Source organism: Anarrhichthys ocellatus, unplaced genomic scaffold, assembly GCF_004355925.1.
Source record: "Anarrhichthys ocellatus isolate YVR2014 unplaced genomic scaffold, GSC_Weel_1.0 scaffold29, whole genome shotgun sequence".
NCBI classification, from domain to species: Eukaryota; Metazoa; Chordata; class Actinopteri; order Perciformes; family Anarhichadidae; genus Anarrhichthys; species Anarrhichthys ocellatus.
Genome location: NW_022280059.1, coordinates 4,283,488 through 4,301,070, shown reverse-complemented (window position 1 = coordinate 4,301,070; position 17,583 = coordinate 4,283,488). Strand labels below are relative to the sequence as shown.

The following is a 17,583-nucleotide window of genomic DNA, read 5'->3' as shown; positions in this document are numbered from 1 at the left end:
ACCAAGCACATGGCACAACAAAACAAACAGGGGAAAGACAGACACATGAGGAGAGGAGATTGGGGGGAAACAGAGGTTAACACACAATGGGTCAGACAGGCATCCTGACAGTGGCCAAGTCTATACATGATGGCACTGTAGTGAAAACTCATCCCAAACTCAACCACCGTGCCAGAAATATGTCAGCTCTTTGGAGTCAATATCCAGATGAAGAGTTACTTTCACACAGCTGCATAAAAGGCATTCACTGTTGTGCACATTTACTGAGCCAGAGAGTTCTCCTGGTATGCTAATACATATTTGATTGATTTGGGCCAATTAAAAACAGACTGAAACCTTCCCTGAACTCCAACATTTGTGGATCAGATGAGGTGAACGTGTATATTACATCAAGGACATTATATTGTTCATCCTACTTTTCTAAATGCAAATATGCAAACATCCTGCATTTTGGAGTGTGATTAGATATACATAGACCTTATTTGGATAATTCACACCTGAAAGGATCAGTTTATAACCAAATATATTGATAATGTCATTGCACAGTATGTATATAATCGAATCATTCATTGATTATTGGATTCTGGAAGACTTTGCTCTGCCTGTTTCAGGGATACCAAATTTAATGCAGTACTATTATAAAATCTAAGATGCTAATTTCATTCTGTAGCACAAAGAACATATTTAAAAAAAAAGTGTTTTGTATTAAAGCATGTACAGTGTGATGCAACTTTCAAGGCTGAAACTCATTTCATTAATACAGTATTAGGTCACAACATTACAAACAACAAAAGGCTGTCAGATAAGTGAAAGCTCATTCGGCATAACGATACTGGAAATCAATTAGCTTCCTGTGTGGTTTCACTTAATGAGCAGACAGCTGTCTGTTGCTGATAGTGATGAGCAGTGGAAACTGTCGAGTGATGTTTGAATCAATTGTTGGTGGTACCAGCACTCTAATAAATGATTTAATATTTGATTGGGAGATCACTGAAGACTACAGTGTGGACAATCCAAAACCAGATGGAAAAGCAATAGGATCCTCCAGCAGATGTTTTCTCAATTTTCATGTCCTGCTGTGCATCTGACTGCAGAATGTATTCAATCTCTCAGTGGAAAGATTTTCATGTTACTGTAGCGGTTTGCTCAAATAGTTACTTAATCTTTGCTGGTACACCTAATGCAACAGTCTAAACAAAGGGGAAAATATCACCAAACAAACAAGCAGAGGAATAAATGTTTTTTTTTATGTTTATGGCCATGACTCATGGAGACTGTATTCCCAGCCCCCCACCAGCATTATTAAACACAACATAATAATGATACTGAATTAGGGTCAGTCACTTGCAACAAGACCCTCATTACACAGGACAAGACCATGGACAAGACACTAAACTCCCCAAGTTAAGCACGTTTTAAAAAACGTATTGCAACAACCACAGAGTACAGATATGAATGTGTTGGTACAGGATTTAAGGGCTATCTTCTATTGTTTTTTACATTTGTTGATCTTGCTGTATAGCAAACAACAGAGTAACATATTATTGTACTTTTTGTTTGGTTGGCAGGCAAGTTATTTTTTGGGTTTTCCACGGGCCACTGACTGGATGATTTTATTACTGAATAAAGCATCATTTCAATGGCAAGACAACAATGATTTCATCACTTCAAGCTGTGATAAACCAGCTGCCTGGCTAATAAAGCCTGTTGTTGTTGTAACATAAAATTACACATCTACAAAAAATATCTTTAAATGTTGTGTTTGTGGTTTAGTTCTGTATGTTGCAAGAGTTTGCAATTTGTACCCATTTTACTCCATCCAAGAAGTCATAAAAAGCACTGAAGAGTTTTGCACATGAGCCAAATAACAAAGGAGCTTGGCCTGTCCCAAATCTCTGCACACAACAGCTCACACAATGTCCCTGCAACCTCAACGTATAACAATGCATTCATTGTTGATAATATCATATTACCCACTGTAAATAAAATAACAATTACTCATGAATGATTTATTTGTAATCACACAATAAAACTGATATAAGTTATTCAGTGTGGCTGTAAGCCTTGTGTACAGCACACTGACTATTATCTTTTTGGGCCTAATTGTGGAAATACTGATTCATGTTATCATAATCTTGTTGTCCGAAAACAATGCTTTTAAATTGTTCTGAAAACAACTTTTCGAAAACGATGATCAATGTCTTTAATTTTGTATTGTTACCTTGGTTCAAAAAATAATGTTCTATGACAGTAAGAAAAACTACAGCCAAAACTGCTAGGAAAACAGCGCCCCAAGAATGTTCAGAATACGAGGATCCAATAACGTTCTTGAGGCTCCAATATCTTTTTGTAAAGGTAAAGTTCTTTGAATGTTTGGAAGAAAAAAAAGTCCCAAAAACATTAACAAAACAACGTTACGAAAACATTAGGGATACATATTCCAAGACCACTCCGTAACAACGTTTCAAGAACATTCTGAAAACAACATTCCAAATATGATAGGAAAAAAAAATGATCAATGTTTTAATTTTTCTGTCATTACCTGTCCAATGGAAAATAATACCTCATTTGTTTTACTTGTAAACAACGTCCCAGAACAATTCTGTGAACGTTGGATTATAACCTCTTGAAAGTTTTCAGAAAACAACGTTCTGTGAACATTCGGAAACCACATTCCGAGAACATTCCAAAATCAACACCTCTAAAACTGCCATTAGAAAACAAAGTTCTGAACGAAGACGTTCCGAAATTAAAGTCCCGAGAATGCTCAAAAAGCAGTGTACTGCGAACATTTAGTAAACACTTGGAAAACAATATACCGAGAAAGTTTAGAAAACAATGTCACAAGAACCTTCCAAAAATATTGTTCTGTGAACGTAAGAAAACCAACGTGCTAAAAGTGCCAGGAAGACAAACTTTATTACAAGAATGTTCTGAAAACTATGTTTTGAGAAAGTTAGGAATACAATGTTCGAGAAAGTAAAGATTATAACGTACCAAAAACACAAGTTAAACAATGTTACGTTAGCAAAAAAAAGTTCAAAGAACATCAGTAATTCAACATTCCAAGAACATTTGTAAAAGAACATTCTGAGGACTCCATAATTACGTTCAGAGAACTTTAGGAAAACAATGTTCTGACAACGTTTGGAAAATAACGTTCCAAGAATGTTTAGATCATAACATCCCAGAACGCTCAAAGAACTTTCAGAATATAACGTTCTGAGGACATTTGGAATATAAGACTCCGACAACATTCAGAAAACAACATACCAACAACATTGGGAAAACAATGTTCCAAGAACTTTCTGAAAACTACTTTCTGAAAACAACATTCCAAAAACGTTAGGAAAATAACTATGTAAAACAGAGTTCTGAGAACATTTGGATAAAAAATGTTTTGAAAATAATGTCCGAAGAAAGTTTGGATATAATGTTGCCAGAAGGTTCCAGAAAAAAACATTCAGAGGACTTTTCCGAGAACGTTTGGAAAAATAACTTACTGAGAACGTTCGGAAAGTATAATTTGGGGAATATTTGGACTTTAACGTTTCGAGAACTGTTCAGTGGTGGGCCGTCAGGGCCAGCTAAGCCTTCTCTGCTGGCCTAAACAGAATCACAAAGTTATAGCTATTTTATAATTTTTCACAAATACACTATATGTATTATATATTTTTTTCCCATTAGCTTGTTTTCTCATTGCACAGCTCCTGTCTTCCTCTGTTGCTCTGCTTCCAGCCTGCAGCGCTGCTTCCACCACAGCTTGTTTTAAGTAGAGCTTTTATCCAATCAGATTTAGCCTCTATTTCTCTATGTAAGGAGAGAGGCCCGAGGTCCTCTGGTAGACTTTGGAGTTTAAGTAAATGGAGACAATATTGTTGATTGTCATAGTCTTCAACCAATCAGATCTTTAGTTTGACATGTTGGGCGTATTCTTTCACGTGCCAGTGGCACCGGGTAGCCTGCTAAGTACGTCTGCATTAACGTGCGCCGTGATTGGTCAGTGGGCCAGCGTGAATTTTGTCAAACAGAAAGCGAGCTAGCAGATCTTAGTGTTTAGTAAGAGTTCAGGTTGAAACATATGTAACTCCTCCACAGCGTTGCCACCACCTGCACAAACAATACATCAAAACGTGCGGAATGACTTGGAATGGGGTGCTGCTAATTTTCTCAGAGAATCTCCTCGCCGTTTTCACGAAAATCACAACTTTGTGCACACACACTTAGGAAATCGCCGTTTAGAGAGACTAAAAACACTCATATTTAGGCCCTTACTGGTTTGCCATACTTTAACATAGGCATTTTCTTTTAAGTATAAATGACTCAAAAAACTTAGGATTTTATTCGACCAAATGAGCATTTTGATAGCTAGTATGGTTTTCATGACATCACAGTTCAAGTTTCAGGGAAATATTGGGACCGTTTCAGATTTTATAATGGGTGTGTGTTGGACAGAATGTTCAGACTTAGAGCAGTGACATCACCGCTAGAGAGAAGAGGAGCTTGAAAACTATTTTGTAGATTTTCCAAACAACTTGCTCTCATTACCACAATATTCCCTTCATACACCATTTTAGGTCAAAACGTAGGACATATTGTGCTGCTCGCAGACATGTTTCTATGGAATCAAATGGAGTTACAGATTTAGCTCAGGGAGCCTGAAAGTGAAATGAATGCCAATCAAGTGCCCTAATGAACTCAATGTTAACTCACAATGTTAACAGACAGTACCTGTTTTGTAACCTGCTCTCATGCTCACATATTGACACCACAAATATAAAAATGACATCACCGTGTTCGGCAGAGTCTTATAGACAGCTGACTTGACTGAGCAGCAATTATGAAGCATTATGATACTTGATCTTATCAATCTATCCATTATCTCTACCACTGGCCTTCAAAATGCTTCATAATGTCTTCTAGTTATTGCTATAAAGAATTATGAATATTAATGACTGATTATAACTATAAGTATACAGTACCAAAATCAGATTAAAAGGCATATGAATGTTTATAATGCATTATAGACATGGTCGTCATTAAAAGTGTTTCATGTACAGTTTTATATACAGTAGATACATATTTTCCAGGAAAAATACAAAAATAGTTTTTTTGCACATTAAACCCAGTTTATTTCAAATTTTACAAAGTTTTCAAAAATGGGCTGCCAAGCTCCCTCCTAAATATACATTAAAAAGGTGGCATTGAAAAAGATGACTCAGAAATCTTAGAGTCTAGGAGACTAGTCTGTTCTTGGAAATACAAAATGCAGACACATTTAGATTTGACATTTGATATTCAACTTTTCTAAACCACAGTCGACTACTTAAAAGCCTTCCAAGTACATTAGAAATGACTCCAAACAACGGCCTTTTTAAACAGGCATATTTATATAAGAGAATGCATTTTATTGGAAGATGTTTAAAAAATAGAAAGGAAACAATCTGCAGTTGAATACATCGATCCAAAAAATACAAGCATAGACACAATTTACATGAAACCTTAAACAACTCACAGCCACAGATACGTAGAAAATCATTGAAGTCTGAAAACACACCATTTATTTTTCTATTTTTTATCATGCTGAGATTTATAAATCTTCCAATACCGCTCGTAACATATCCTTGTTTTAACCTTCACCTCTAGCGAAAGTTTAAAGTGTAGAACTGAAATGTTTTTATTGCGACTCTAATGGTTCGGATTTAAAAAAATATTGCTACCCTGACTTGCTTGGCGTCTTTAAAGTAATGCCAAAATGTAAATTTTAACCCTGTTTACATATGCTGACATTGAACACTCATAATAGATATACATTCAAAGCACAATTCAATTGTTTGTGAAAATATTTTACTTTTGTCAATTTGTCAACATTTTAAATCACTGACATTTTAAGTGTATTCTGTATTAAAAAAAACACTAGTTTCAACCTCTGGGTTTGGTGTCTCTCTCTGCCTTTACATGGTCGATATTCTCATCCGTCCATGCTCAGATCCTTCCCCTCCTCTTGTTGCCATCTGTTAAAAAAACAATACATGTCTGTCAGCCAACTCATGTGGAATAAATTATTATGAGAATGTAGAATACGTATGGCATGGAAGTTTTGAATCTGGGCTCTGATAGCCACAAGGGAATATCAAGCTCAGCAGAACAGCAGGGGGTGATGATTATATTTTCATCCATACTCCAAGCCTACAGGTGGATGCTGCGGTGGAGGTGGGGCTCATTCAAATGGAATGCAGTATGAACAGCAGCCGCAGGGGCATTAGCACTAAGTGTCAGCACAGCGTTCATTTGAGCTTTGTGGCCGCAATGGCAGCAAAAGCATGGCAGCAAAAGATGGAGCAGCACACAGTCAGCTTAAAGGAATAGGAAGACATTTTGGGAAATGTGCTTATTCGCTTTCTTGCCAAAAGTTAGATGAGAAGATTGATACTATTCCTGACAGTGGTATCAATCTTCTCATCTAACTCCTAGCAACAAGCTGCAATACTCAAAATGTTGAATTATTCCTGTACATCCACCATGATAGAAGAAGTGCGTTGGATAAATGATACAGGGAGAAGAATACTCCATGAGAACATAGCATTGGACTCATGTTGACTGCCTGAACCAGCTAACAGGCTACGCTGCATTTATTACAAATGCAGGTTTTTTGTAGACTAGATGATGTTCTTTATCTAAAACTCTCCGGGAAGAGGTTCTTCTTGGACTGCCTTCTATAAAGGCAAACAAACATATAAATCCCACATTATCTATGCATTATTCTTTCCAAGTCACTGAGATGAACACACAGATAGGACTCACCTTGGATGTATTGGGCAAGACTTTCACTGTCCCCCTCAATGTTTGAAACATCAAATTCTGCAGGAAAAAGAAAACAGACTTAAAGTGAAATTGAAATATTAAAAAAAATATTTCCCTAAAAATCCAACCACATTTACCACCACAGCAGGGAAGAGAGCAACACAACGTTGAACACCATTGATCATGATAGTGACTTAGAACAATAAGCCCCATCCATGTCTTGTGTTTGAATCATAATCAGTTTAACTGACCTCCCGGACCGATGTTGGTGGTGTGAGAGCTGACTGAGAACTGACGGCCTGCAGATGACAGCAATTCAAGAGTTTGTGAGATGATTAATGATATGAAACTACTGACGTATCGATTCATGTAAAAAAACATTTACCTCCAATGACCCTGGTAACCTTAGTGATAGTGGGTTCCCCTTGAATGACCCTGGTCACTTTAGTTATATCAGGAACTGTAAAAGAAAAGTAAAACATGTTGCACTACATTGAAATTGCAGGCAGTACAGCATTGCCCTCCAACACAGAGAATATTTGCATTCAGGTATCGTAACATTGGACCTTTCATTCGATCAAAAAGTTTGCTTTGACTAAAATGTGATTAATAATAATTGCTGACTGGTACGTGAATTAGCCAGTAGCAGATAAGAAATACTCTTATCCTCTTTCTGATTGATCAGCACGTTTCAATTCAGCAGGAATCAGACTAGTTTTTCCCCAATTCTGTGCATGCAACTGTTTCACTAACGACATATTAATCAATCGTCATTACTGTACCTTCCTCGATGATGATCCTCTCTAAAAACAACAGGAGGTATAAATTATTGAGAGAGAAGAATGTCTTTTAAGAGATTAAAACTTCTGTATAGCAAAAAACACACACAAATATACATAATAATACTGCTACTTACTCAGAAATGTAAGGGGCATTTCCTGATATCTGAACCCTGATATGAACTGTAAAAAATAAGTAGAAAATATGTTATAGCCATTGACAACATGTACAGTATGACCATCATTTTTTGTGTATGCTGCATAATAAAGCCAATTGTCAATTAATCTATAAAACCAACTTCTGAGTCAAAAAACCACTAGCAGGATGCTGTGTACAGATGGTTTTCAAGCAGGGTCTTGTTCTGTACTTCACGTTGAGTTACATACATTATATTTTTGGCAGCCTTAGAGGTAATAAGAAACAACAACACCTGCACACAGAAAACTGCACCCTGCCTTTTACAAGTCTCACAGCTTTAATAACTAGATGTAAATCTTTGATATGACACCTTGATTTGCATGTAAGAGATGAGCCTCTTCAATAGCATGAGGAAATCCTGGCTTCCAACTGGCACATCTAAAAGAAAGCACAGGGCGTTAACTTAGGTTGGGCCTTTACAACTGTTATAAAAAAAGGGCAGAGAGTGCATCTCTTGACAGATTTACAAAAGTAATATTAACAGAGTTGACAGGGTAAACATTTTACCTCCTGGATACAAGACTTGATTGACGAAGTGGATGACTCCATTTGTGGCCATGATATCAGATTCAGGGACTTGGACAGAATTCACTAGCATAGAGTTGTTTGCCTGAGGGAGACAGTTAAAACTATTACAAACAAGAAAAACACATAATGATGGGCTTATTAACCTGTATTTCAAAATAAGGAATTAACTCTATTCTTCAGTAAATAACTATATTAGTTTGCTAAGGTTACTGAGTTATACAATCCAGGATGATATTTTATCAGATAATAATGATCTAGACTATTATAATCTTAATGAATAATTTAAATACATTTTTACCCCGTTATACTTAAAGATAACACAAAATATAAAGGTGAAAAGTTTATTGACACAAGATAAATGTTTAGTCTTGCTGTTCTAAATACATACAGACATCACTCTGAGGTTGCTGCCCTGAAGAGACTTGAGAAGGTTTGTCACCCCAGTCTCCAAACCACCACCAATGAAGATGCCATTATTGATGTGATACAAAAGGATGGTTCTGAGAGCATTCATGTCACCTGAAATAAAGAATGGCAAAAATATTAACTTCATTTTTTTGTTTTGATTGTGATTTCCAACTAGTAACATAAGGGCTTGAAACACATGTATAAAGGTAGTATGGAAGACCTACTCTTCAACAAGGACAAATCCCTTTCACTTAAACCAGCGAAAGCCTTATCGCTCGGGGCAAACAGAGTAACGTCTCCCTCTTGTTTCAGCAGGTCTGTCAAGCCAGCAGCTTCCATCAGAGACAAAAAGATCCTGCAGCCAAGAGAAGAAAACGATAACTTGGCTGTTACAGAACCCACTGACATATTGTAACAGCACTTTCTGATTCCCATATGTGCCATGTTGATTTAATGGAAAGATACATGTATGTAACCAATATGTGGTTGTGCTGCTTTTTAATACGGGCAGTCCATTTTCACTACACAACATTGCTCTTTACTTACTTGAACCCTCTATTTTCTGTCAGAATTTCAAACATCGATTTTTCCGCCGGTTTCAACAGAGTCCTCATGAGATGAAGGGCCCCATTGCTTCCTTCTTTACTGCCTCTTACCAGACAGGAATTCTCAATGCACACAGCCTGCAGAAATAATCCACAAGTTAAAGGCAAGGGGATTTGTTACATCTCAAAGATTTGAGGATTGATGGTCAAATAACAGGGGTAATGTATATATCGTATGTTTAGTGCCACACAGCCACAATGTTTGGGCACAACTTCAGAGAATAGGACGCACTGTGCGATAGATGAAGACTCTCAGAAATTTCCCTGCAATGGTCTCCAGCAGCTGGCCATTGAACAACTCTCCCAGGACAATCTTTCTTTTCAAGATGTGGCTCTCCAGGATAATCTTGAGCAAACTCTGATCCATGGACATCACTTCATCTGTAGAGGAAAGACATTTTATATTCCCCATTACAAATGAAACATACCAGCAACATTGTACATTTACATCTAATGTATTGCATCAGAAATTGCATTTATATTTACATTATTTTGAATATAATGTCCAGAGAGCAGTAGCAACAATTCTAACTGCACAAAGACCTATCTGCCATTAGTGACTTGATTTACTAGGCAGTTCTATAGGTGGACCACATTAACCTATAGATCATGAGACATGATGTCCTGTACATGAAATCATTTACAGTTTGAATACTCTGTTACATTCAGCTGTTGCTTGTGCATACTTGTGCACCCATTTAAAACCATATGCCTTTGAAGATAAAAGTATTCTGCCTCGATCAATTACACATTCTTGTTACAGACGCAAAACACCTTTACTCCCTTCAGGTGAAGTCCAGGAATGTTGTCAGGGGGAGTGGGTATTTGGTCTTACATGGCATAACGATTCTGCAATATTCCAATAAATTCACTATTTCCCTGTAGCTCCATTTATGTACATTTCTATTCACGTTATGACTCAGCATGCAAAGGGGAAATACAAAAGATCCTCCTTTATTCTTTATTCCAGATTGTGACTGAGTGTGGAGCAGCCTAGGTTCATATTTAGCCACGTGCTTAGTGAAAAACAGAGGGGCGTTCATGATGTAATGAACAGTATGTTGCTCACCACTGAAGGCAGCATTGAAGGGAGCCAGCAATGTGTACTCAGTGCCTGGTCTCATGGCAGCAGAAAGGCCCAGCTCGGATACCATGTCACCAAACGTTGACTGGGAACTTCCTACCAGTTCCATCACCTGTTTAGCTTAAAGGACAAAGAGAATCCCACCACCATTAAAATATGAATTACAGAAAAACATGAAACACCTGGCACATTATATATTCATATAGTAAAGCAGGTATGCTTAAATAAGAGGAAAAGATGGGAGTCTAACCTGAGTCTGGCATGAGCACTTGGTCAATAAGGTGGATGACACCATTGGTCGTGACAATGTCCTTCTTGCGCACCATCTTAATGCCGTTGACTGTTAGACTTTCACCATCGCAGCCAATATCAATATTGTTGCCCTCAAGGGTCTCATAAGAGCTGCCAGCCATGATGGCCTCAGAGCACTGGACTGAGTCCAGAAGGTGGAAATTCAGAAGAGCTGAAAAAGCAAGACAGTTTTGAATTAATGTTTAGTTTAGAAGGTCAGTTTGCTGCATGGGCTATTTTATGTTCTTTCGCATGTTTCACTGCAGCTGAGGATAAAATGCCTTGGGAACTTGAGGACCCTTTGGATCCCTCGGGTCCCTGAGTCAGAAGACTTGTTATTTTCTAACAGTTCTGTTTGACGTGTGAAATGATCTGATCTCACATCGTAAGGCAAGCTGTGGACCAATAAAAATGTTTTGTGCTGTTGCCAATTTGACCAGCTTGCTCAATGAAGCAGCTGTTTCTTTCCTCTCGGTGTTGACACAAAACAAGACAATGTTAAAAATGTTGAGATTCTGCACTATTTAATTGTTTTTTCCTGGATTTTTTAAGAGCTTACGATCACTGTATACTTGAAAGCTTTAACTTGCTCTGATTGACGATTACAGTGGAACAATTCTTGCAAATGTCTGAGAAAAATACTAATAGCTACATTATATTAATCCTGACTTACTCACAACATGTATACCTCTAAAAGTATCAAACCAAAAGTGTGAAATGTGTCAAATTGTTTGACTTTCCACGAACAATTTCATGCGTGACTTGAAACTTGAGACTTATTTTTACAAGTCTCAACTCTATTATGTACAGCTTGTCAAATGTGTGTAAGTTCCAGATCAATTACTGCGTCATCTGTTTTGAGTTAGAAGAAGTTGAACATGTGAATAAATGGTTGACTTAGTGTAAGAAAAATGCCGCCAGTGAATCACCGAATTTATTTTCCTGTACCTCATCGATAAATGTAAATATGGTCCCAGGTTTGCAACAGTTAAAATAAATCCTCAGTTTCCAATGCAATGTTTTAGAAGGCCTTGACCTCTTTGAATAAAAGTCTAGTTTACCCGTGAGGACCGCCTTGTCGCCCTGAAGTCTCTCCAGCACTTCACTGCCCAGACTCTCAAAGGCTTCGTTGGTGGGGGCAAATAGAGTGTAATGTCCTGGTTGACCGAGCTTCTCCAAGAATCCAGCCGTTAGAGCCACATCCTACATGGTGATTTCACCAGTGGGATTATGTTCAATTAACTTAAATATACAATAGACTACAGTAGAAACATTTGCAGGAGACAGACATAATAATCTAATCATCTGAAAAAAAAATATTTTAAAGTAACTATATTGCAAATGCAAACTCTGCGTGTGTTTTTCCATTCCCTCTAAATCCCTGCATAGGTAAGTTTTTTGCAATAATAACCTGCAATATTTTCTAAATTGCTCTGCATGCTTGCATTCTATTTTAATTACTTGTAATGTGTTTGCACTTAGTATACAATCATGGTCCTTGAGGTGTTTACATTATTTTGTCTATCCTTGTATGTATTTACTCACGCTCAGAGTTGTCAGGTCATCGTCAATCTCAATGACATCCTGGATTGTGTTTCCAACAGCACTGACAACACGGTCAACGACATGCACAATGCCATTGGTGGCAACCTGATTGCCATGGATAATCCTAGCGCAGTTCACAGTCACCACCTGCACATAACATACACAATGTTATACCACTGAAAAGTGTTTATAGCACAACTACAAAAAGGACCACGTGGTAATCTTGAATGATAATACTCACCCCATTGGAGTAATGGTTAATTTGGAGACCAAGGTCATTGTACATGGAGGTGACTGTCATTCCATTCTTTAGATCTTTAGTCAAGAGTCGTTTGTTGGCCATGTGATAATGCAGAGCGTTGTACAGTTCAATGTTGATATTGCTGACCAGTCCACTCCTCATTGTCTGATAGGTGAGGAAAACGAGATGTTAAAACCTTAAAGACAGAGAGCCTCCAGCTTATTATTTTGTTCTTGACTTACTTCATCCAAAAGCTCCCAGGCGTCGTTGCTGGGGGCAAAGAAGGTGAAGGATCCAGATCCCTCAATCTCAGGCCTTAGCTTAGAAATATCAGAGTATTTTTGGGTTGTGGTGGCCTTCACCAGACCCAAGGTGCCATACACATTGTCAATCGGGGCCACTGAGAAAGAGATTTACAATACGCATTCTTAGATGTCAGCCTGTCATTCCAATAATAAACTCTACATGTGTGGAAAGTATGCTTCACCATCTTTTTCTAGTTTAGTTGGTCTAATTTCAAAACTAGCATACAGCTGCTCTACAATGTAGCACTTAACTCACCTGCAGGGCAACCACGCATGCCCTCCAACTTCATGTACCCTGGGCAGCACTCATAAAGCACAGTCCTGCAGGCAAAATACACAAATCACAAACATGGGTATTATCTTAAATAAGTAGCGCATAGCTTGAAAGTATCTTTCAACATTGTAAGACATTTTTTTTCGGGCTGCCATGTTTTGCGCTGAATCGTCATTCCACATTGGTGTATTCAGTGTTTCCAGATGTTACTCATTATCTCTTTTATAACCCAAACCGACCATGGGAAACCTAATGGAAAGGGTGCCTCAAGGATTATGCTACCATTACAGTAGTATATTTATAGTATCAAGACCTCCTCTTTGAAGCTAAACAATTAGTTTGAATGATTGTACTTATTTGGTTAACCTCAGAAACATTTTGGCCTTGAAAAACTGCAGTCTAAGACTCAGTTGAGGTTTAGGAAATGATGGTTGACAAGGAACATTTAAAAGGTTTGATGGTCTTTATGTAAACATTTGGGCTAAGCTGAAAAACAACATTATTGAATTGTCACCAGGTGTTTTAGAGCTGTTTTTTTACTTTTATAATTTAGAAAGATAACTATTGTAATTTCAGTTTATATGAATTAGACAGATGATATATGTTTATTTGCTGTTGGACAAACATGTGAGAAGTAGTGCTGGACAATGTAGCCCGAGAGGGGTAGTAAAATTCAAAGTGCAGCTGCTACATATAAACATGACTATGCCCCTTGGGTCAGCAGGTTTGAACATGTTGGAACTATATCATTGTTTCCAGCTCTTGGAAGACCAGACATTTGCAAATGTACGTTTCACCTCAAATAACTAACACCAATAAAAGAAACACAAGACATAAAGAACAGAGTTGGCTGAGGAGTGCGTTTCGGTACACTGCCCAGTAGAATCGTTAGAAAACTCGAAGCTGCTTCTTTTCCCCATTAATCAGCTCAACATGATTTAAATCATCTTGCAAAATAACAAAAACATTATTCATTCTTTGTCTATTACAAACTGATCACTTGTAAATAGCAAAATGTAACAAGTAGCTTTTCATTTGGTTGTGTATGGGAGTGAACAGAGCTGGTTCTACATGACAGAAAAGGAGGAGGAAGACGAGGACTGCACCAAGATTTAGCAGTTTCTCTCAGCAGTTTCCCTATGAGATCTGCACACCAGGAATGCTCCATATGTGTGCCATATGTAGTTCAAATCAGACAATTTTGACTTTGTCAGCATGGTTAGGGACAAACAAAGACATTCTTGGATTTAATGATTGGATGACTAAAAGATGCTACACGTGCAGTAATTGTTAATAGTTGCTCTCGAGCAAAACACCTCTAATAGTAAGATTCTAACACATAATAAAAAAAAGTTAAAAAAAAAAAAGAAGAAGAAAAACCTATTTCAACTGTCTCAGACAGGGTACAGACCGACGCTTCTGGGTCATGGCTGACTGCAAATCTTGAACAGCTCTATTTGAATCAAAGTTGATTGGAGTTGGGGGTACTGGGATGAGATCACACAAGCCCTAATGGGGCAGAGTCAGCAAAACCCTCGCTACACTGCTCTCCCACACAGAGGGATTGTATCTGGCCATGGCGTAGGAAACTTTTAACTTGTCAGCATCTCTATAAAATAACTGTTCCAAGAACCATGATCATTTTGTCAAACATATAATAAACTGTATGTGGTTTCATTCCAATTCAACCCATCACTAATGGGCAGTTTAGAAGTTTGGTTGTGCAAAGTTTTCTTCTTAGAGAGAGATAGCTGCTCTGGAAGCCGAAATAATCTTACTTCTTGAATCAGTGGGACAAGTACAAGTATTTGCCTAAATTAAGTTCCACAGCATCAATTGCCAGATACCACTGTAAAAAGGGCAATCTAAGCCATATTAGATCATTTTGGTCAGTGAGTTAGCGTGAATTAGTTTATATGTTTGAGATTGTAATGCTTTCCTGCTGCTTCTCTGATACAGTAGGAGAGATATCTTATTGTATTTGATCTTATACACAAGTTAACCTTGCTGCATAAGTTATACCAATTTCATTAAGAATAAACTTGATTCTGTTCTGATTGGTCTAAATCAGTGTGGGACAGACACTGAAGTCAAAGGTGTGTGTACTCTGCAGCATGCAAAATGAACAGCTGATTAGTGAAACAGTTTTCTTTTAAATCAACTCCACTAAAACACTAATGAAAAGTAAACTTCGTCAACTAATTAGAACATTTCTGCCTCCAGTGCAGCTCAGTTTTGAATAAATGGGTGTGGCTTAAACTTGTAATTACTAGTTATATGTTGTGATTTTAGGACACCTTGCATCACCATACAATAACCGGTGTAAATTAGTAATCCAGTCCACCATGTGAATTAAACTTTGGCCCACTTATGTTTTGATTGATTCCACAGTCCCATGTCAGGCTCCCATTGAAATAGATACAATTCTTTGGCTGTTTCCAACATTATCATTTGCCAAGTTCAATGAGCAGTGGGTATTCATCATAAAGAACTAAGCCTGTTTAGAGTGCTAAGCATGACTTAGGCATAATGCAAGCGTCAAGGGCAGGGTGAATGTGTGTGTGTGTGTGTGCGAGTGAGAGAGACAGAGAGAGAGAGAGAGAGAGAGAGAGAGAGAGAGAGGAAGCGAGAGACTGTAAAATAGGCATGGCTTCAATCCATGTTTAAACACAAAAGTGCTGAAGGGGCTGGAATAATATGAAAAAAAGAGTCCGTCTATTATGACTGAGCTGAACGCTTTTCCATTCATGAATACAGTCAACATTTTGCAGCCACATCATAGCCTGGAATCAGTGGTTCACAACTCCACGACAACCAGGCTTTCTGTGTCCACAAATGTGTTTTTCATTTTAAGCGGTAGTTTATTCAAAGTAAGATAACAGATGTCTGTCTCTATGGAAACATTCAAGTTTCCACCAAACCCTTAAAGCAGAAGCAGGAGAAGAAGCAGACACTTAAGATAAATGCTATATTTTCAAAATACGTACAGAAATGAGTACTCAGTAAAACTTTTAGTCATTGAATTTGCTCAGAATGTTCATCTTTAAACAAGAGAAATAACTTGTCCTATTGGAAACATGAAAATACACTTACGCTTTCTTTCCACAGATGGCCCCGCGGTACCAATTACGACAAGTGCTGAAGTACTTCTTCTTGGTCCCCATGACTTGCTGGAGTGCGCAGACATTGGGTCTGATGAGAATAGAGAGTAGAAAAAAGTAATGAAGCATATATCAGCAGGTAAAACACAGGAGTAAGAATTATTATGTGACAAACAGCACTGCTGGGTAAGACATCAGACTGTCAAGTGTGAAGATTTGTATATTTGGCAACTGGCACAGCTGCTTCTGAAACAGTAGCAGTACAATATTACTAATCACAACATCCACATCTGCTGGATATAAAATTGGTTTGTAAGATTTGGGTTATAATTTGACAACTATAACCCTGCTGGTTTGTACCTTTTCTAAGTGAGACGTAATGTTATGATATAAAATATGTCAAAAATGAACAATTGATATTTCAAAACAATTGTGACAGCATACAATATAGCAGATTTAGCAGAGACAAATATGCTGAAATGTTTAGAACTATGCTTGTTGTGCTCAAGGCTCAATACTTTTGTATGCAAAATGAACTAACATGACATTACAAGGGTGTACAAATATTCATAATGAAACATATTGATAAGCTTACCCTTCTTTTCTTGCCCTGACGCGACTGTGGAAAACAATTTTGTCATAAGCTGAAGAGTCGGCCTTGTCAAATGTGGAGAACACAAAGAGTGCAAATGCAGCTACAAAAAGGAGCTTCATCCTTGATTTCTAAGCTAGCCCCTCCGGACCCAGAGTGATGGGAGCAGACTCAGAGTGGGAGTTTATATACTAGTCTCATCCTCCACTGATGGAGGATGGCAACATTTCATGTACAGTTGTGTGAAAAAGTGTTTGCCCCCTTCCTGATTTCTTATTTTTTTGCATGTTTGTCACACTTAAATGTTCCAGATCATCAAACTAATTTAAATATTAGACAAAGATAACACAAGTAAACACAAAATGCAGTTTTTAAATGAAGGTTTTTATTATTAAGGGGGAAAAAAAATCCAAACCTACATGGCCCTGTGTGAAAAAGTGATTGCCCCCCCCCTGTTAAAACATAAATTAACTGTGGTTTATCACATCTTTGGAAAGCTGAGTTCAATTTCTCTAGCCACACCCAGGCCTGATTACTGCCACACCTGTTCTCAATCAAGAAATCACTTAAATAGGACCTGCCTGACAAAGTGAGGTAGACCAAAAGATCCTCAAAAGCTAGACATCATGCTGCGATCCAAAGAAATTCAGGAACAAATGAGAAACAAAGTAATTGAGATCTATCAGTCTGGAAAGTGTTACAAAGCCATTTCTAAAGCTTTGGGACTCCAGCAAACCACAGTGAGAGCCATTATCCACAAATGGCGAAAACATGGAACAGTGGTGAACCTTCCCAGGAGTGACCGGCCGACCAAAATTACCCCAAGA

The 17,583-nt window shown here is 37.7% G+C and overlaps 1 protein-coding gene across 1 annotated transcript; it reads right to left on the bottom strand.

Annotated features, from left to right (window-relative positions):
* Window positions 1-5,226: 5,226 nt before the first annotated feature.
* Window positions 5,227-16,896, bottom strand: postnb (periostin, osteoblast specific factor b). Its single transcript, XM_031863796.1, has 21 exons — window positions 16,760-16,896; window positions 16,157-16,255; window positions 13,046-13,110; window positions 12,727-12,884; window positions 12,485-12,649; window positions 12,244-12,390; window positions 11,760-11,901; window positions 10,658-10,870; window positions 10,393-10,527; window positions 9,556-9,704; window positions 9,265-9,401; window positions 8,943-9,073; window positions 8,699-8,829; window positions 8,290-8,392; window positions 8,093-8,160; window positions 7,721-7,766; window positions 7,587-7,607; window positions 7,190-7,264; window positions 7,056-7,103; window positions 6,805-6,861; window positions 5,227-6,014 (listed from the first exon to the last, which is right to left on the bottom strand). The coding sequence occupies exons 1-21, from the start codon at window positions 16,876-16,878 to the stop codon at window positions 5,986-5,988; spliced, it is 2,238 nt and encodes a 745-aa protein (XP_031719656.1). The 5' UTR covers window positions 16,879-16,896; the 3' UTR covers window positions 5,227-5,985.
* Window positions 16,897-17,583: the final 687 nt, after the last annotated feature.